We start from the raw sequence: 19,256 nt of genomic DNA on the forward strand, positions 1-19,256 counted from the left end.
CCAGTGAGGACTGATGGGTGCAAGCTTTCCCCTTGTAACACTTCAGGGAGCTGCTCCTCTCCCAGGCAGAGCAGAAGGACCAGAGGAGGGGAAGGCAGAACGCAGCAGCCACGCCGCGGTTCACAGCTGCTGGGCTGGTTGTCCTCCTCCATTGGGCACCCTCCTGATGGACTCTACAGTGCTGGCAGCGTGGCCGGCACTGTGACATGCAGGCAAACGAGAGCAACAGCCACGTGCGAGGGGAAGCGAGTGCCGCAGCTGAGGGCAGCCGTGTCCGGCTGTAATCTCGTTCCCCTGCAGCTGTGATTAAGGTTGCTCCCGATATAGCACCAGGACGCAGCGCAAGGGCACGTTTTATAGGCCTGTTAATACCCAGTGCTGGGGAAAGCAGCGAGGCTCCAGCTGCTGTTGCAGCTCTTGCCTGTAAATAGCAGTGAAAGGAAAGGGAGGGGATTTCTGGAAAGAAATACTTTTCCTCACTCCTGTGGTTTCCCACCCCAGCCTTTGCTGGTCCCTGCTGCTAGGACCAGCTGTCGCGGATGGACTCAAGCCTTGAATTGTGGACCAGGACATCAAGGCAAGAGGGCTTTGCATCTGTGCCAGCCTCCTGTTTCCATCAGCTTGGGAGCAGGCAGACGTGCTGGGAGCGGAGACGGGAGCGACGTGAATCTGGCTCCCACCTCTGCAGCAACGTGTACCTCGTGACTGAGCCATGTCTGCTTGAGAGTGGGTGGCTTTGGAGGTCCAGGCTCTGATTCTTCTTTGCTCTCTGAAGCTGCGGGTTGCTTTTTGGAGGGATGGCAGCTTTGTGGGCTGGCAGTGGCTGCTGTTAGAGGAGGAGTCCTGTCCTCCTGTCTGCACTGCCCAAACGGCCTTCCCACCGCAGGCACTTGTCTTGCCAGCATCCGACCTGGGGACAAGTCATCCTTGTGCTGGCGTATGTGAGAGGACAGCTGGGTACGAGCTGGCAAAGACAATCGGTGACCTCCTGTATGACTTCTGTAGTTTAAATGTGGCTGGGAGCAGGGTGGAGTGAAAAAGAATTTGTTGTTTTGGAGTAGATATGTGCTACGTATAGCTTTAGACTGTCAACAGATGATAAAATGGAATGCAAAGAACTGCAGAAGCCTTTTCTTTTTAATTTCATGTATTTTCCAGGCTGGTTCTGTCTAAGCATGACTGTCTGACAATATAGCTGCAGATTCATAGCTTCACAGGCGTTAGGACCAGATGGACCCATTAGATCAGCCGTTCTGCTCACCCGTCCTACCTCACCAGCTAGGATGTCATGCAGCTCCCTGCCAAGAGCCCCGTAACTTCTGGTGTCAATTGTGCCACAGGCTCGTCTTCCTCCAGAAGGGCCCAGTGGACCAGCCAGAGAGCAGCTTGGGGCAATGAGGAGACACTTCCCATACTGACAGCTTATCCAGATTTTTGGAATAATCCCTCCCGCCACTGACCTTTGCTTGTGTGAAGATGTGTGTGCCTTGTTGGTTCACGACATTGACACTCAGGGCCTGAAGTACGTGCTGGGCAGGGTAAGCTCCTGTCCATTTCGAGACAGGTGATGGATGCACAGCTCTCTGTTTACTTTGCAGAATCAATGGTGGGTTCATAAAGATAACGACTGTGGTAGTCATTAGGAAACAGAATTCATGGCCTCTCCTGGTGAACTTGACAGCCCTTTGTAGGGAGGTGACTCTGAAATAGGCAGCGCAGAAGTAATTATGGGAGCACAAAACTGGCAAGATGATTCTGCCATGTAAGCGGGGCTGCATGAAAAGGGACCTACTTACCGTCTCGCTCTTGCTGTTGTGACAGCACCTGCTGTGCAACGGGCAGGTTTCGAGCGGGCCGACTTCAAACAGATCGCAGGAAGCTTTGAAACGCGCTTTTAAGGGAGTTGTGCCTGGGAAAGCCCCCATGGTAGTTGATTTACCCCAGTTTAATATGGAGGAGGATGAAGCGAGAGGTAACACTGGGATCCAGCCTGCTCTAGGACAGAAAGACAAAATGCTGAAGCTGCTTTTCTTGTAGAAATCTCTTTCCGTGTGTGGATGTGCGGAGGGAGTCTGGAAATCATCCCCTGCAGCCGCGTTGGACACGTCTTCCGGAAGAAACATCCATACGTCTTTCCAGAGGGAAACGCCAACACGTATATTAAGTAGGTGTTTTGTGCTTGCTTAGTTTTTGTGAGGTGGAATAAGATGCTGCCTGTCGGGAGGGGGGAAGCAGAGAAGGTGAGGAGGAAAGTTTGTTTGGAAAATTTTGAAATATCCCTGGGCAAGAATCTCCTGCGCCGAAGAAAATGCACGCCAGTGTGACTGTCTCCCTCAGGATTTCTACAGTGTCGAGAATATGACAGAAGTAGTACCTTTCATCAGCACAGAAGCAGAGGAACGGCCCCAGCATCTCCCTGATCACTAGCTGCCGTACCAGCAAATGGTTTAGACCCTAAAGTCACCAGAACGCATTTATAATGACCTGAAATCAGGCTGCCAGCAACGTCTGTCAGTGCCCAGCGACCTTAGCTGAGGGCTGAGCATGGCTCAGCTGAACCAGAAAATTTGGTTCCTGATGCCTCTCGGAGAGGTGAGCCGAGTGTCATGCCAGAGTGGGTGGCTTTGCCTCTGGACTGATGCTGTCTCTCCAGTAGGGGCAGCCATGGGCGGCACCTCGCTGGTGGGGGCACCGAGGGGGCTGCCAGGGCATCCCAGCTGAAGGGAATCTGTCCTTGCATGCAGGAACAGAGACTGATTCAGGTGCTGAAACATCTGGCTGAAATGGACCAAGGTCTCAGAAACAGCAGGCGAGGAAGGAGGTAGTCCAGAAGTGGGAATTAGCATGGGAAAGATGATGGGAGCAGCTAGTCAAGTCAGGAAGGATTTCCTCCTCTTGTAGAGCATAAGACTGAAGGTCATCCATTAAGTAAATGACAGAGAAAAACACCGGGGGCACTTATACTTAATGCAGGGTTGTTTCTCAGCTAAAGTATCTTTGTGTGTGTTTACACACCAGGCGTTCCTTTTAGTGTGGATTTCCCAGTGTTATTAAGAGGCAGCAGTGTTTGGGAAGACCCAGCCACCTGACCCGGGCTCTCTGCAGCTTCCCTGTGCTTTGCATGAAACGACGTCCTGGGGGAGTGTAAATGACACCTCGCAGTTATACCTAGTAGGTGATTTCCAGCCCCGTGGTGTGTGGGCCAGGAAGGGGACCTTGTCACCTTGCTTCAGAAGGATGGCGGTGAGGAGCACAGCGTGTTGCTGGCATCAAGGAGGAGGGCACAAATTTGAGTCAGGAGGAGGGCTCTTGCTTTTAGTAGTGAAATAAGACTCATAGAGAAGAGGTTGGGATGTGGCGAAATCTCCGCTGTCGGAGTCGCTACAAACCTGAGTGAAGAGGGATTGCATTGCAATGCAATCTGCATTGCATCATCTTTGGAGGGGCAAGGGAAGCTTGAATGGGTACAGCTCTTCTGGCTGCGCCCCACACACAGGTGCACAGGGAGTTTGGGGAGGTCTGGCTCCATCCAGGTGTGAGCCTTGGCATTTATCCCCATGTTTCATATAAACCCAAATAAGATCAAGAAGCCAGACAAAAAAAAAAACCTGCACTTTGGAGAAGGTTAGATACAGATGTAGACACCATGACTTGGGCATCTCTTGAGCAAAAGCACTTAGACTATTGCAGCGGCCTTAGAGAGAGAGGAAGGACCATAAATCAGCAAGGGACTGAAACACCATCTGGAGAAACATACCTGTAGGCATTAGGGGCTGGGATTTTATTAACCTTATGGTATCTATCAGCCTTAAACTTAATGTTGTAGTGTATAGACTGAGAGGAGAAGTAGCTTCTGGTAACCCGATGCTATGTGTACCTCTGTTTAAACAGAGACGTTAGCAAAAAATATCTCTGCCTTTCTGCCAGATATTGATTTTCTTCCACATAGCCTCTTCTTCAGTGCAAGAGACAGCTTAGGCTCCAGTGTTGTGCTGGGTTCACGTGCAGACTATCTCCTGTTCTGGCCATGTGAGATTTGGCTGGATCAGAGCCCGTCCTGTGGCACTCACAGCCCAGTGGTGTGATGGCAATAGCTTGGGAGCACTGGCCTGCCTTGGAGCAGGAGCTCGGAGGAGTCCCCTGACCTGGACAGGGATGGGCAGATAGGCATGGAGCAACAAAACCATGTGCGAGAGTTAGAGCCATCTGAAGTTAACAGAAGATTTCCTGAGGTTCATAAGCCTTCTGCAGACACCTGGCTGATGTGGAAGACTGACATTCATGCTACCACACTATTGCCAGGGTGTTTTCTCTTGAGCTTGGAGTGCTGAAATTTGCCCCAGCAAAATGCAGACGGGCAAAGCAGGAGAGTCCATACAGGATTGACACAAAGGAAATATTTGCATTCAATCTTTGGCAAATTTGGCATCACTTTTCAGCGCTCCATGCCAGCCATTAAATAAAAACCCAGGCATGCCTGCCAGGGAGGTGATGCTTAAGAGAAGTTCTGAGACTGGTGGATGCAAAGCATCCAGCTGAGTTTGACATGGTGAATTCTTCACCCAAATTTTGGCCTGTTGTGTTCGGTCCCTGGAGTAATGAGGAGGAGGAGTACTTTCTCTAGTAGTGAGGGTTAGGCTTGGCTCAAAGGTGGTTTGGGTGAAGCCAAAGACCAAATTGAGGATGGGAGGAGAGCAGGATGGGTTGGCCAATGCATTTTAGAAAACATCACCTCGGAGGCTGCCTTGGCTTCACCCGTCTTTCGTTGCCTTCTTCAGAAACACCAAGCGCACCGCGGAGGTGTGGATGGACGAATTCAAGCAGTACTACTACGCGGCTCGTCCCGCAGCCCAAGGGAGGCCTTACGGAGAGTAAGTGTCTTTCTCTGCTGCTCGTGCCCTGCCCGTGCCCTGACTGTGCCCTGCTTGCTGCGGCGGGTGCTCACGTTGGCGTCGCCTTGCCGCGTTGTTTCTGTAGTAACGCTCAATTACGTGCTAATGGTAGGCAGATGCTATGAGCACAGCAATGAAACGTATAAACAGCTAGTTTATATGCTGTGCTAGTTCAGCGCAGCGAGTGAACCGAATCGAGGTGGGGGGAGACCCCCTCTGCCTACGTCCTGCCCTTGGCAGGAGGTACAAGTACTTCTGGTCCCAGAGCGGAGTTTGAGGGGGAGAATCCAGAGGTCTCGCTGGCAGCTGAAGGGCAGGAAGATCAGCAAATTTGGGGCCCATGAAGGCTTTATTGGAAAGGAGACAGAGTTCTGTATTCAGGGAGTTTGCCATTCGTTCTGTGAACGGTCAGAAATGCCTCCCTGTCAGGAGGGCTGTACGTATTTGCATTAATTTCTCATTTTCATATGCTCTTCCTTTCCTTAGAAAGTTTCCTTTGGACTATAGCGGGTTCCAAATCCAGCCCTAAATTTCTTCTGGCTACTCTTCAATTTCTAAGATAAAGAAATTGAAATCCTGATAACTAACCTGTTTCCACTGAATTCATACCCTCTTCCTATCTGCCAGCATGGACTCAAATAACAGCTCTGTCCTGCTAAGTGTAGGAGGATGTAGAGAACGCAGGCTGTGTGAAGGGAAGGTATTGGAGGCTTCCTATCGCTCTGTAAGTGCCAGATCATAACTGCTCTATGGGTAGAGGCTGGCCCAGAGGGGAGATGGAGTTTGGAAAATGTCACTCTACAGCATGATCCCTCAGCAGAACTTTGACTCCAGTTAGTGAAAGAACAAAATATTTCACTGTGTGATTAACTTCTGCTGACTTAAGGCGTGTTTAGGTGCTCTCATGAATCAAGGCTTTCTGCAGTCCTGTAAACTAAAAGTAACTTATAATGGCATATATTAATTTCCTAGTACATTAATATATTAAATTAATGCTTATTGCACATAGTAGATAGCATACATTTTTTTTTACTAAAGATTTTTAAATTTTCCATATACCTTTTCATCCACCAAACTCCAGGCTCCTTGTTAAAATGGTGATATGCCATCATGCCATTTTACCAAGTGAGACCTCCAAAGAGACAGAGATCGAAACGACTGCTCAAGCTCGTGCAGAAGAGAGCAGAAAATAGAGCTGCTGATTCTCTTGTGTTTGCTGCCTGTTGCATATCTGTTGGGTTTCTCTCAGCCTCTCTTTTCAGTGTGTTGGGTCTCACCTTCATGATTTCTATTGCATCTCTATGATATTTTCTTCCCACAGCATCCAGAGCAGAGTGGAACTGCGGAAGAGGTTGAAATGCCACAGCTTCAAGTGGTACCTGGAAAACGTTTATCCCGAACTTCGGTATGGATGTGCCATCTCCAACTGTCTCTAGCAAGCCAGTGGGATGCCCCATCCCTCCTGCCCCACAGAGCTTTCCTCTATACCTCCAGTCCTCACGCCTCTCCCTGCCACAAAGACACAGGCACCCCCTCCCTTGGGCTTCACAGAAGGTCACAGTGAATTTTGTAGTGACTTTACACAGAGCTTGCTCACAGCATGACATGGTTCATTTGTGATCCTGCTTTCTCTAAGCAATCTTATGGATTCCATGGCTGTTTGCTGCAGGGCTGGTGAGGGGCAAAGCACCAGTTATTTCTCTTAGCTCTTGGGATATCTCAGGTATCCTTCTGCCCAGCTGCAGGACAGGTGGTATGGGGAAATAGCCAGTTTTCCTTACAAAAGTACCCCAAGGTGAAAAATCCACCATAGCCTCTGGTGGGTTGTTTCTGTATTTAATGACTCTTGCTTGCAAAAAAAGCATCTAATTTTGCAGCCCACAAAACCAAACATATACTGGGCTGCATCAAAAGAAGCGTGGCCAGCAGGTCGAGGGAGGTGATTCTGCCCCTCTCCTCAGCTCCTGCGAGACCCCACCTGCAGTACCACATTCAGCTCTGGGGTCCCCAACATAAGAATGATATGGAGCTGTTGGAGCGGGTCCAGAGGAGGGCCACAAAGATGATTCCAGGGCTGGAGCGACTCTCCTGTGAAGACAGGCTGAGAGAGTTGGGATTGCTCAGCCTGGAGAAGAGAAGCCTCTGTGGAGACCTTCTAGCAGCCTTGCAGTACCTGAAGGGAGCCTACAAGAAAGCTGGAGAGGGACTTTTTGCAAGGGTGTGTAGTGACAGGACAAGGGGCAATGGCTTTAAACTGAAAGAGGGGAGATTTCCATTAGATATAAGGAAGAAATTTTTTACACTGAGGGTGGTGAAACATTGGAACATGTTGCCCAGAGAAGCTGTGGATGCCCCCTCCCTGGAGGTGTTCAAGGCCAAGTTGGATGAGGCTTTGAGCAACCTGGTGTAGTGGAAGGTGTCCCTGCCCATGGCAGGAAGTTGGAACTAGATGATCTTTAAGGTCCCTTCCAACCTAAACCATTCTGTGATTCTATGATTCCAGTCCTTTTACACTGTTCTGTGATACTTAAGACTTCACTGTTGTGAAACCATCTACTCTAGGAGTTCAGGCTTTGTGTTCAGGTGGTTCTGCCTTACTCCTAGCCTAATGCTCTACTTAATGTGCACTTCCACAGCTGCTTTTGCGCAGATCCCTTTTAGTCACCAAAATTACTCCAGAAACCATTGCATCTGGTCTCTCAGTCACTGTCAAGAGCCATCCTCAGAAAGGGTGCAAAAATTTTGGAGATACTTCCAGGGATCTGCTGACGCAATGGCTGAGTGCAGAATCACAGTGTAAAAATGATTTATAGCTGTTTTCTTGCTTTTTTTGCCATGTGTGGCATTGCCCAGCAGCATTCACAGGGAATGCCAGGGCTCTGTGGCAGTTTCTTATAAAGTTCCCCGCTCCTGTAAGCTGAAGGCTGGCTGACCTTCAGCCTGCTCATAGTTTATTCCTTGCTCCTCCGTTTGCCTTGTGCAGTGTTATTTATTTTTTCGTCTTACAAAGGCCAGCCATCCATCTCTGAGCGCCGCCTCTCCAGCGTCCCTGTCCATGTACTGCTCTCAGTGGTTCAGGATTGTAATAGATCTTGCCACTCTCATTTTCTGAAGGTGAAATGTGCAACCGCACCCTCCTCACCCCACTGAGCCTCCCTTCTGAGTACCCTGTGTGCCTGGGGGAGCAGGGATGTTGTTTTCATGCTGTTCCCACAGGATTCCTGAGGAATCGCTCTATCAGACGGGGATGATCAGGCAAAGGCAGAGCTGCCTCGAGTCGCACAAGTCTGAAGCCCAAGAGTTGCCCGTCCTGAGCTTAAATCCTTGTATCAGCAGCAAAGGCACAGCAGCAACGGCACAGGTAAGATGTGTTGCCTATCCCTGTGATGCCAGCTGGAGAGAAGGCTCTGGGCCAGCTTCACAGTGATTTCCTAAGTTTGCTAAAGCTCTGTTGGAGCATTACCAGTTTTGCCAACCCCTTTCCTAAGGTACTATGTAGTTCAGCTCTGGTAAGTCCAGGGTTTACCTCGATGGACGCCCTGGGCAGCAGCAGGGACTGGTGCAGGAGCCACTGTATAGGGTGGACCACTTATCTCTGTGCTAGCCTGCGCTGAGCACTTACTGCTGCTCAGGAACGCCACGCACCATTCATCTGCAGAGATCAGAGAAAGACAAAGAGAACTATAATTTCCTCCCATCTTTCAGCCTTATTTCTTTCAAAATGCACTGAATCGCAATGGTATTTATAACTTCATAGTCTGCATTCTCTCAATATTAGATTGCCCATTAAACTAGTGAGAATTTAATGAGGATGATCTCATTTTTCTTCAGTCTCACTGAGACGAGAAAAAGCTGTATGAATCAGTCTTCTCAAAAGCATATTCTAGGAAATGTTAGAGCCAAGAGCAGGCACATGTGCCTTGTAGCAGTGTTGCTGGAGCAAGACCTTGAAGACACAACTTCAAAACCTGCCTTTGCTTCAGGCTCCCTTTGTGATTTTGGGCAAGTCACTAAGTTCTCTCACTGTTCCCATCTATAAAACAGGGAGGATAACAATCACTCTCTTCTTTGGGGTGCTGTGAAATAATTTAATAGGCAATGGTGTGCTTGCTTCCACTTGACTGTACATCCTTAACCCTCGTGGTTACACATTCAAACCAGGTAGCTACGCATATAAAAGGCCCAGCCTGGAGATGCTGCTGAAAATGTCCCTAATTTGTATGTGCAAACGAAGCATGTCATTATTTGCATCTCTTTTGCATGCAGTTGCATGCCTGCCTTTAGTCAAGAAAATAATATCTGTTTCACAGCCTGGTAAAATCAACAATAACTACTTGAATTTTAGTCAGATGAGAAAATATAGTGAATATAATTGTTATAGAAAATGTAGTTAATATAATAGGCTTATTTTAAAAAGGAAGCCTACAGAGGGTGGAAGCAAGGACAGGGAAGAATATAGAGAAATTGTCCGAGCAGCCAGGGGATCAGGTTAGGAAAGCTAAAGCCCTGATAAGAGTTAAATCTGGCCAGGGACATCAAGGGCAAGAAGAAAAACTTCTATAGGTACATCAGTGATAAAAGGAGGACTAGGGAAAATCTGAGCCCTCTCCAGAAGGAAACGGGAGACCTGGTTACACAGGATATGGAGAAGGCTGAGGTACTCAATGACTTCTTTGCCTCAGTCTTCACTGGCAAGAGCTCCAGCCGCACTGCCAAAGTCACAGAAGGCAAAGGCAGGGACTGGGAGAATGAAGAACCACCCACTGTAGGCAAAGATCAGGTTCAAGATCATCTAAGGAACCTGAAGGTGCACAAGTCCATGGGACCTGATGAGATGCATCCACGAGTCCTGAGGGAACTGTCAGATGAAGTTGCTAAGCTACTATCCATCATATTTGAGAAGTTGTGGCAGGCCGGTGAAGTTCCCACCAACTGGAAAAAAGGGAAACATAGCCCCCGTTTTTGAAAATGGCAAAAAAGAAGACCCAGGGAACTACAGGCCAGTCAGTCTTACCTCTGTGCCCACCAAGATTATGGAGCTGATCCTCCTGGTGACTATGCTAAGGCACATGAAAAATAAGGGGGTGATTGGTGGCAGCCAACATGACTTCACCAAGGGCAAATCCTGCGTGGCAAATTTGGTGACCTTCTATGATGCGGGAAGAGCAACTGACGTCATCTACCTGGACTTATCCAAAGCATTTGACACTGTCCCGCACAACATCCTTGTCTCTAAACTGGAGAGACATGGATTTGATGGATGGACCACTTGGTGGATAAGGAATTGGCTGGATGGTCACACTCAAAGAGTTGTGGTCAACAGCTCAATGTCCAAGTGGAGGCCAGTGACAAGTGGTGTTCCTCAGGGGTCAGTATTGGGACTGGTGTTGTATAACATTTTTGTTGGCAACATGGACAGTGGGATCAAGTGCACCCTCAGCAAGTTTGCAGATGACACCAAGCTGTGTGGCGTTGTGGACACGCTGGAGGGAAGGGATGCCAACCAGAGGGACCTTGGCAGGCTTGACAGTTGGGCCCAGGTGAACCTAATGAAGTTCAGCAAGGCCAAGAGCAAGGTCCTGCACATGGATCGGGGCAATCTCAAGCACAAGTACCGGCTGGGCAGAGAATGGATTGAGAGCAGCCCTGAGGAAACGGACTTGGGGGTGCTGGTTGATGAGAAGCTCAACATGAGCCATAAATGTGCGCCTGCAACCCAGAAAGCCAACCGTGTCGTGGGCTCCATCCAAAGAAGTGTGGCCAGCAGGTAGAGGGAGGGGATTCTGCCCCTCTACTCTGCTCTTGTGAGACCCCACCTGCAGTACTGCCTTCAGCTCTGGGGTCACCAACACAAGAAGGACATGGAGCTGTTAGAGCAGGTCCAGAGGAGGCCACGAAGATGCTCCAAGGGCTGGAGCACGTCTCCTGTGAAAACAGGCTGAGAGACTTTGGGTTGTTCAGCTTGGAGAAGAGAAGGCTCTGGGGAGACCTTCTAGCAGCCTTCCAGTACCTAAAGGGGGCCTACAAGAAAGCTGGAGAAGGACCTTTTACAAGGGCGTGTAGTGATAGGACAAGGGGCAATGGCTTTAAACTGAAAGAGGGGAGATTTAGATTAGATATAAGGAAGAAGATCTTCACTCTGAGGGTGGCGAGGCACTGGAACAGGTTGCCCGGAGAAGCTGTGGCTGCCCCATCCCTAGAAGTGTTCAAGGCCAGGTTGGAGGAGTCTTTGAGCAACCTGGTGTAGTGGAAGTTGTCCCTGCCCATGGCAGGGGGGTTGGAACTAGTTGATCTTTGAGATCACTTCCAACCCAAACTATTCTATGACTCTATGATAACTGCAAGTACTACATAGTTACAGTTCTTACAGTTTAGCTGGTTTCCAGGTTTTATAATTCTTTTTCTTTCTTCCACTGCTGCATGGACTTTTTACACAAACAGCAAGAGCAGCGAGCTGATGAGAGCAGGTCATCACGTTTTGCAGGGTCAACTCTGCTGAAGGAAAAAAGAAATGCTTTAGTGACAATTACAACTTTCAATGCATTGGATGTTTTTTTAAAAATCTGGGAAATCAGAATGAAAATGTTGCTGCAATCTAGTGTTTCAAAATGAAATGGCATTGGTCTTTCTGAAATATCAATTTGATGTGATATTTTAAAATAAGAAATGTCATGCCAGCAAGTTGAGTTGTTTCATTCCCATCAAACACGTTTTGTTTTGACATTTCCGTGCGGTAAATTTTTGGAATTTTTCATGCCACAAACTTTTCATCTTCCCATTCTGATTCTGCAGCAGTTTGCAATAGGTCAACACTTCCCACTGGATGGCAACTCCATTTCTTTTGCACATCCAGGTCCAACTCTGCAGGGGAACAGAAAAATGCGCTACAAACAGATTGCTGAACAGCTACACTCAGTACACAGGCAGGAATAGAGAAAAACCTTTTCCTTTTATCTTTCTCTATCTTTCTAGGATAGTTCTCTGCTACTCATACCCATGGAGAATATTTCAGATGAAGGCAGGATATTTAAATTTTCATTGTGAATAAGAATTTGTATTTTAATTACGCAGTTGTCACAAGACCACCTGAACTTGTGGTTGACAAGTCACCAGGCTGTGTAGGACAGATTATGCAGCAGTCCTCAATGCTACTTAGTTTTGTATTCGGTATGCCGGAATAGAGCAATATTCTTCACTTTTAACATACTGAAGTCATGTCTTGTTTACCCTAAGCTTCATTATTTGTAAAATAGGCTTAGCTAAATCAAAGCTATGCTTTCCTGGAATTCACTAAGTACTATGGAAATACCCTGGCTTTCCAGATCCTTTATCAGTGTTAGTAGCATTAATTTGGTTGCTTAATTGCCCTTCTGTAGCTGTCTTTCCTACTAGGCTCCCCAAGCCCTTTACTAGCACTGTATGCATGAAGTCCTGGGACCGGATGTGAGAAGATCTGAGCTGTAATACATCACCATGGTTTGAGGAGAGAGGAACAGGAGCTGTCAGATGGCAATCGGTTGCACTTTTATTTTTTTCTATCTGTAGTGCAGGGGAAGGGTGTTGTGAGCCCTCTGACCGCATCCATAGTTGGGGTAAATTGGGAAGAGTGACTGCAGTGAAGTCAGACAGGCTTTACACCCCAAGCAGATCTCACAGACCCTCCCTGGTGGTGTCTGGTGTTAGTCCTGAATTACTGAAAGGGGCACTGAGGCACAAGATGACCCCTCATCTTTGTATAGGAGAGCTCTCTCTTCTCATCCCTGGGATCCACTTGGCCCTTCCCTCTCCAAAAGGTCTGGTAGTAGTCAGGGCAGGCTCTGTCCCCTGGAGTGGCTCTCAGAGGGACCTGCTCTTCAGTTAATGACTGGCAAAGATCCTTGTGCAGTGCCGCCCATCTCCAGGGCACAGCGGGCTCTACCTGTGCTGCTGCCCACAGGAGCCTTGGTACTCTACGTCTTGTTGTGTCTCATTTGCTAAATGAACTGATTGATTTAGTTTGTCACGAGAGAAAGGCATCTGAGGGAAAATAATTGATCATAATTCTGTCCTGGCCTATCTAATGAAGACGTGAGAAATTGTGGTGTTTTTTTCAAACTAAGTGTCAGTTGATATTAGTCCATTCATCTTTGGAGTAGACGTCTGACTCTGGAGTTTATTTAAATCATTAGCAGTTTCAGGAAACCTGATATACTTCAGATAAAAGAGCAGAACACACTTTGGCCTGGGTGCTCACACACATGTAAGCAGTAGCTGCAAGATGAATGTAAAGATAGTCATCTAGACAAGCAAGGAAACAGTGGGAAGGTTGCACCATTCATTTCCCAGGCCTGTACCCCAAAAAATCTGGACCTTGGAGCTGAGTGGCTGCCATTGCATTTGGGTGGCATGTCCTTGACTCTTATTGTGGAGGAAACGCAATGTGATAATCTGCCTGATGTGGCATTGAAGCTTACCCCAGTTGGCTCTAGGACCTCTGTGGGCTGACTAGATCTGCACTTTCTTTGGAGAACATTTAATATCTATCCAGACTAACCTGACAGTGTCCCTCCTGAGACATCTCAACCATAAAAAATTCTTTTCTGACTTTCCTGCCCTCAAAAGTCTTCATTTTTCTTTTCCATGGGCATGTTCTGCCCCAGCTGTAGGCCAGCTGGAGCTGCGGGACCTGGGCTGAACTGGCAGAGCAGAGGGGCTGGCTGGCAGCAAGCAGTGTCACGGGCTGCTGTGGGCACCTTGTGTACTTTGCTTTCTGTCTCCTGAGATGTGTGGAAGAGCTAGTTGCCTTTTGACGAGTGAAGCACTTTGGTATCTTTAGGGGACCCACGCAGTCACGTGCCTTGGGAAGTCCTTCCCTGTGATTTTAGAAAGATAAGAATCGAGGGCTGAGGTTATTCCCAGCTTCTTCAGAAACATTTTTCTCTAGCTGCTACCCCAGCTTTAGGGTACGGCTGACCTCTTGCTCGGCAGCAGAGTGTGTACAGCTCTGACACGTAACATGGGGCTCCTGTCGGGCTGCTCCTTGCTAGGCTCCTTTCTCCTTCTGCCAGCCAGGCTACGTCAAGCCGAAGGTCATATTTTAAAATAATCTCGTCAATTCACAATGATGCTGAGGAACAGTGGCAGGTGCCTGCTCAAATGATGCTAGAGCCTTGGAAAATAGTCACAAGCCTCAGATGGGGGTTAGTGTTATTCAAGGTTTTGGAGGAAGGGGGATTGCTGGTTGCAGTGTACAGCTGGTAGCTCTGCTCTCGCAGTCCACCCTCTTCCTCTTTGTTCCACGACCAGTTCAGGAGCTGCTTTGCCTTTGAAAAGGCAGGAAATCTTGATCTCTGTTTCACCTGTGTGCCTGGTTTTACTTGGTGCCAAGGGTCAGCTCTCAACCCCGTTGGCCAACTTCAGGCCAGCCTGCAGCCCTGAAGCCGTGTTAGCTCCCTGAAGGTCTCTCTTCTTAGGAGTACCCTGGGCTGCCCCGATCACCACAACCGCTGGGGTGCAAAGCTCTGCTGTTGTTAATGCTGCGCTGGCCATGTGAGTGCTCGATGTGCCAGGGTTTAGAAGATAAAGTAGTTTCTCATGGGGAAAAAAAGCAGGAATTTTCATCCCAACTGATAGACATAAGGGAAGAGACGGAGTAAGATAAAAATTTGCATGGCCATTTGACTGTATTTTAACTCAAAGCTTTTCATGGATTCTGTGGCATTTAACTGACTTTTTTTTTCCCCCAGAATTTCATCTTCTGCATCATTTTCTCTGGCTTTCATCTAGGGCTGGAAAGAGACAAGGTGTGATTAGAACTGGATAAAACATTTTCAACAGGACTGGCTTCCATAAAAAGCCATTCTGCCAAAACAGAAGAGCCGTGTGAAATTCTGTCAGTTTAGATAAGTCAGTAGTAGGACAGCCTGGGGGCAAGAGGGGAGGATCCAATGTCAGCTATTGAATGGACACGTATATCTAGCTCTGAATTCTTATGATGAACAACAGCTTAGGAGGGAAGGTTACCACCTCCCTGTCTATCCCATGGCGCTTTGCTAAGTGAGAGGATGGTCCTGCCTTGAGAGAATGTGAGTATTGGGAAGGCTTGAACAGAGCCTAGCCTGGGTAAAAAAAAGCATGGAAAACCTCTGGGAGGAGCAGTCCTCCATCAGGTGCTTCAGTAAAGCAAGGAGGTTAAGAGGTCACAAAGTCCTACTCCCTGAGTTAGCTGGGGGATTCAACATATACACGAGTTACAGGATTAATTTGCTGTTGCTGAGGAGCCTCATGGGTGCAGCTCAGGCCTTGTCCTGAGCTAAAATGCCAAACAATCGGTTAAAGATGCAAAGCAGGTTTTCAAAGCAGCTTGTAGCAGCACGGGGACCAAGAACAGGTGTCGGAGCTTGCCCCGAAGGCCTTGAATCTTCACAGATGCAGGACTAATTTGGCAAATGATTTCCCAGGTTGGTGGTTTACGCAGCAACTGACAGCGTGCATAGTTGGGATGTGTGGACCGTGTTCACTGTAGGATCAGGAACACTCTGCTCCGTCTGACAAAGAAGTAGTTGCCAGAAGGCCCTTTGGGTGCAGACTGCAGCTTTGAAAATGAATGCTTGTTATGTGCCAAAATCCTGGGCAGGTCTTGCTGAGAAGCCCGTGGGCAGGCTGTTCAGAGAGCCAGGTTTGATTTCCATTAGCCGGTGGGGAGTTGTAGGCTAAGAAACCTGGGGCATGAGGATCACAGTGCGAAGTCCTGGTGGATCCAGGTCTGCTGTGCAAAAACGTGTTTTCCCTTCCAGGTGGCTAAGATCCTGAATTAAGTGGGATTTATATTCCCAGGAATTAAATGCCTGTAGCTATCTGTTTTGAAGTCGGGGAGAGGAGTTAGAGCCGCTGATGGTGACAAATACCAAAGGGATGGAAGCATTTCCCTGGTCTAATAACTCATGCTAATGCAACCCAAAACCTCCACCGTTCAAAGTCAGGGGGAGCTGCGGACGTCCCAGCTCTGAGAATATGGCAGCCATTCTTCATTTCCTCCACCAGCACTCCGAAAGGGTTGCAGTCTCCCAGGAGAACCTTCCTTTCTCCTTTCATTGTTCCAGACCCAGCCTAAACTGCAAAATGTTTGAGTGCTGCCTGCCTCTCCATTGCCAACACCCCTGCTTGCTTCTCTCCTCCTGGAGCTGTGACTCCTCCGTATCTGAGCTCTCAACTGGTTTGCTTTCTGTCTGCACCTTTTCTTTCAGAGCAGCTTTCCCAGTTCTTACAGCCTGTACCCTGTCAAAATGTTTTCCTTGGCTCTTGGGGCCTGTTGTGGAAATCCTCTTGCTCCCAGCCTTGCTCTCTCCAGTGTGGTTATTGCCCTCTGTAGTGAAGCCAGCCTGATGTTTGTCCTCCAGTCCTGCTCACCTGTCCTGCCGTGGCTCAGCAACCTGCTTTCGATTTGCTCTCGCTGCTGTTCGCCTGACTACTATCTCGGAGCTGTTTACACAGCAGGAGCTGATCCTGCTTTGCACCCTGGCTAGAGGCCTTCAGAAACCCCTTCAAGCCCTCATTTCAAAGTTAATATTCTCAAAAAGTTATAAGCAAAAAACTTGTTCCAGAAATCACTCTGGGGTTATGTGGAAGCATGGTTGTGGTTTCCCATAAGCCAAAGTAGCTTTTATCTGCTTGTGTCCATACACAAAGAGCAGGGAGACTTCCTTTCCCGGACAGTCTTAGATCCTCAGAAGGTGCTCTTGGGTAATGTGAGCACACGTGAAAGACAGAAAATTTTCAACTGGAATAAACATTGGAATAAACTTCTGTGAAATGCTACTGGGCTAAGCGGTGTATCTGTGCATACATGATGCTTTGTCTAGTACATTTGGAAATCCTAGTCAAACTATCAGCCTCCTCTCTTTTTCTCCCAAGGAAAACATCCATGGGTGGAAGAGCTGATAAACCAAGAGAGCCCCTGTTGTATGGTAAGCTCTACACAGGACAAAGAGTCTCTGCTTCTCCAAAGATTATTTCTTGGGCTGAGGAACTGATAAAGAGCAGGTGAACATGAAAAGCAGCATGAGAAAAAAAACCTCCAGGACAGCCCAGGGGAGCAGGAATAGCAGTGGTCAGAGCAAACCAGGAAAGCAAATGTTTGGAGTTTGCTCCCGCTCCTTTGATATAAAGGGGAGTTTACCCCTGATTTTTGTTGGGAACAAAATCCCAGGAATTGCAAATATGTGCTATATATCACCTCCTCTCTCCTGCTGCTAGTCGCAAAGCATTTCTGCTGCTCTTTCTCAGAAAAAGAGGCTTGCACATTGTGTGGTTGCATGTTTCTGCCTCTTTTGCCATTTTTTCATCCCCCTATTCCTCAACCACAGCCCAGTCCTGGCTATGAAATCCTTTATCTCATGAACCGTTTTCTTCCAGCAGCTTTTGTAGGTGTTTTCTTTGGTACATGCAGTCCCTCAGTGACAGCCACAGTTTTGGGTAGGCCTGAAACATCCAGTGACCTGTCCTGGTGCCTCTTGAACTCCGTGAGGTTTGTGCTTGGTTTCCAAGGGAGCAGGATCCAAGCCAAAGTGTTTGCTTTCCAGGTAGAATACCACCAAGAATCAGCCTTGATTCCTCACCTCCTCCTTTTTCCTTCCTCTTTGCAGGAATGGACATACACATACAACCACCAAGTCCGCCAGCAGCAGCTGTGCTTGTCTGTGTACACCCTCTTCCCAGGTTCCCAGGTGCTGCTGTCACCTTGCAAAGAAGGTGACAACAAGCAGGTGAGCCCTTTCACTGATCCTCCATTTTCTTTGAAATTCCCTTTCTTTCAGCATAGTATTACTGCACATCAAATCGCCCTTGGGCTCTGACTCCATCTGGGAAGCACAGTCTATCTGGGAGTACAGACTCTGGCCTGTTCAGCCCTTTGCCTCTTAAATGACTGTGTTGATAAGGTTGTCTATTAGTGTGGGTGGTGATCTGGATACTTATCTGCAGAAGTCAACTCAAAACTGGCAATTTAGTTCACATGGACTGCCAGTCAGCCAGCAGATGCTAGAAATTCTCTGCAGTTAATCATCGAGCTGGCATTTGAACCAGTGACCTGGGGGAAAAGCTGTTAGTAATATATTATCTTCCTAAAACCAGGCAGAGGCTGAGCTTAAATGAGTGTGCTTCTGATGGGAGAAATGCTCAGCGTGTGCTCTGCTGGGTGTGGGCTGGGGGACCCTGTACGTCCCAGCATCAGGCCACAAAGGCTTAGTGGCAACTGTCCTCTTGGTGCTGGAACTGTACCGTAAAAGCATAACGAGGAGGAAGCTTGTTGACTCCTGTTTCTCCTCTTGTGTGTTTCTCTCCTCAGCGATGGGGTAAAGTTGGGTCGCACATTGAACACATAGCTTCACGCTTTTGTTTGGACACTGAGACGATTGGGGACACGAATGAGAGCACCAAAGAGCTCGTCATCAACCCTTGCGAGAGCACAGCCATGAGTCAGCGCTGGGACATGGTGATGTCTTGACCTGATGGAGGACTTACACAGCAGGAATGGGCACTGAGACATTGCTACGTGCAGCCAAGATGCACCAGATGGAGCTCAAATGCAAAACCGTTGGGGTCCTTGTGTACCGTGGGACAGGAGAAGAGTAATTCAAATAAAAATAAGGACATGGCGCTCCAGGTTGAATGGATCTTGTCTGCAAGGCATGCAGTGGTATTGGCCTGTTGGCAGTCATACATTCAATGAGAAGGAACGGCAAAAAAAACAAACTTGAAATGTTTTAGCAGGATTCTGGGGCTCCTGTGATGGGCCCTACAGAAGTTCGGCATGCACAGTATTTATTAATCTCTCTGGAAACCCAGGTGGAAGAGCCTTGGAGACCAAAAGGAAACTTGGACTCAGCAAAACAAGTATTTCAATAGCTTTTGGGGGTGAGGCTGGTGCGCAAGGATGGTTTTGCCAAGGGATGCTAAGAAATGTCGCCTGGGATCAAGTGGAAAACACTGAATTATCTTTGCACTTTTCATTGCTGCGGATGAGCATGGGTGAAGCTGTGTTGCACATTTGGATTTGTATCTGATCCACGTACATGTTGTGTATGCGGAGGCAGGGTGGTCATTTATGGCTGTGACCAGGATCAAACCAGCAAGTAGTGGGAGAATCCTGCTTGGTGCTAACTGCACATGGGGGTTGCTGAAACTCCAAAGCCCAAGCAAACAAAGGATTCAGTGTGTGAGATTAAAGGGTATAAACTGCTGTGACGCTGGGAGGAAAGGCAGTAACATGATTATTTCTCCTCTCTGAAGGCCATGGGTGAGCCTCGGTCACTGAAAACTCCCCTATAATCTCACTGTGTGTCTCTCACTGCTTCAGATCTGGAATAAGTCAAATTTTCACTTTTC

General features: G+C 48.1%; 1 protein-coding gene across 1 annotated transcript in view; it reads left to right on the forward strand.

Moving 5' to 3' along the window:
• The window catches only part of GALNT14 (polypeptide N-acetylgalactosaminyltransferase 14), a 108,289-nt gene extending 89,914 nt beyond the window's left edge, over positions 1-18,375 (forward strand). Inside the window, exons 10-15 of the mRNA XM_086629950.1 lie at positions 2,038-2,164; positions 4,779-4,871; positions 6,214-6,297; positions 8,109-8,253; positions 17,516-17,635; positions 18,217-18,375. Coding sequence (XP_086486076.1) covers positions 2,038-2,164; positions 4,779-4,871; positions 6,214-6,297; positions 8,109-8,253; positions 17,516-17,635; positions 18,217-18,375 — 728 coding nt within the window. The remainder of the gene's footprint in view (positions 1-2,037; positions 2,165-4,778; positions 4,872-6,213; positions 6,298-8,108; positions 8,254-17,515; positions 17,636-18,216) is intronic.
• The last annotated feature ends 881 nt before the right edge of the window (positions 18,376-19,256 follow it).

Source organism: Tauraco erythrolophus, chromosome 2 (genome assembly GCF_009769465.1).
Source record: "Tauraco erythrolophus isolate bTauEry1 chromosome 2, bTauEry1.pri, whole genome shotgun sequence".
Classification (NCBI taxonomy): domain Eukaryota; kingdom Metazoa; phylum Chordata; class Aves; order Musophagiformes; family Musophagidae; genus Tauraco; species Tauraco erythrolophus.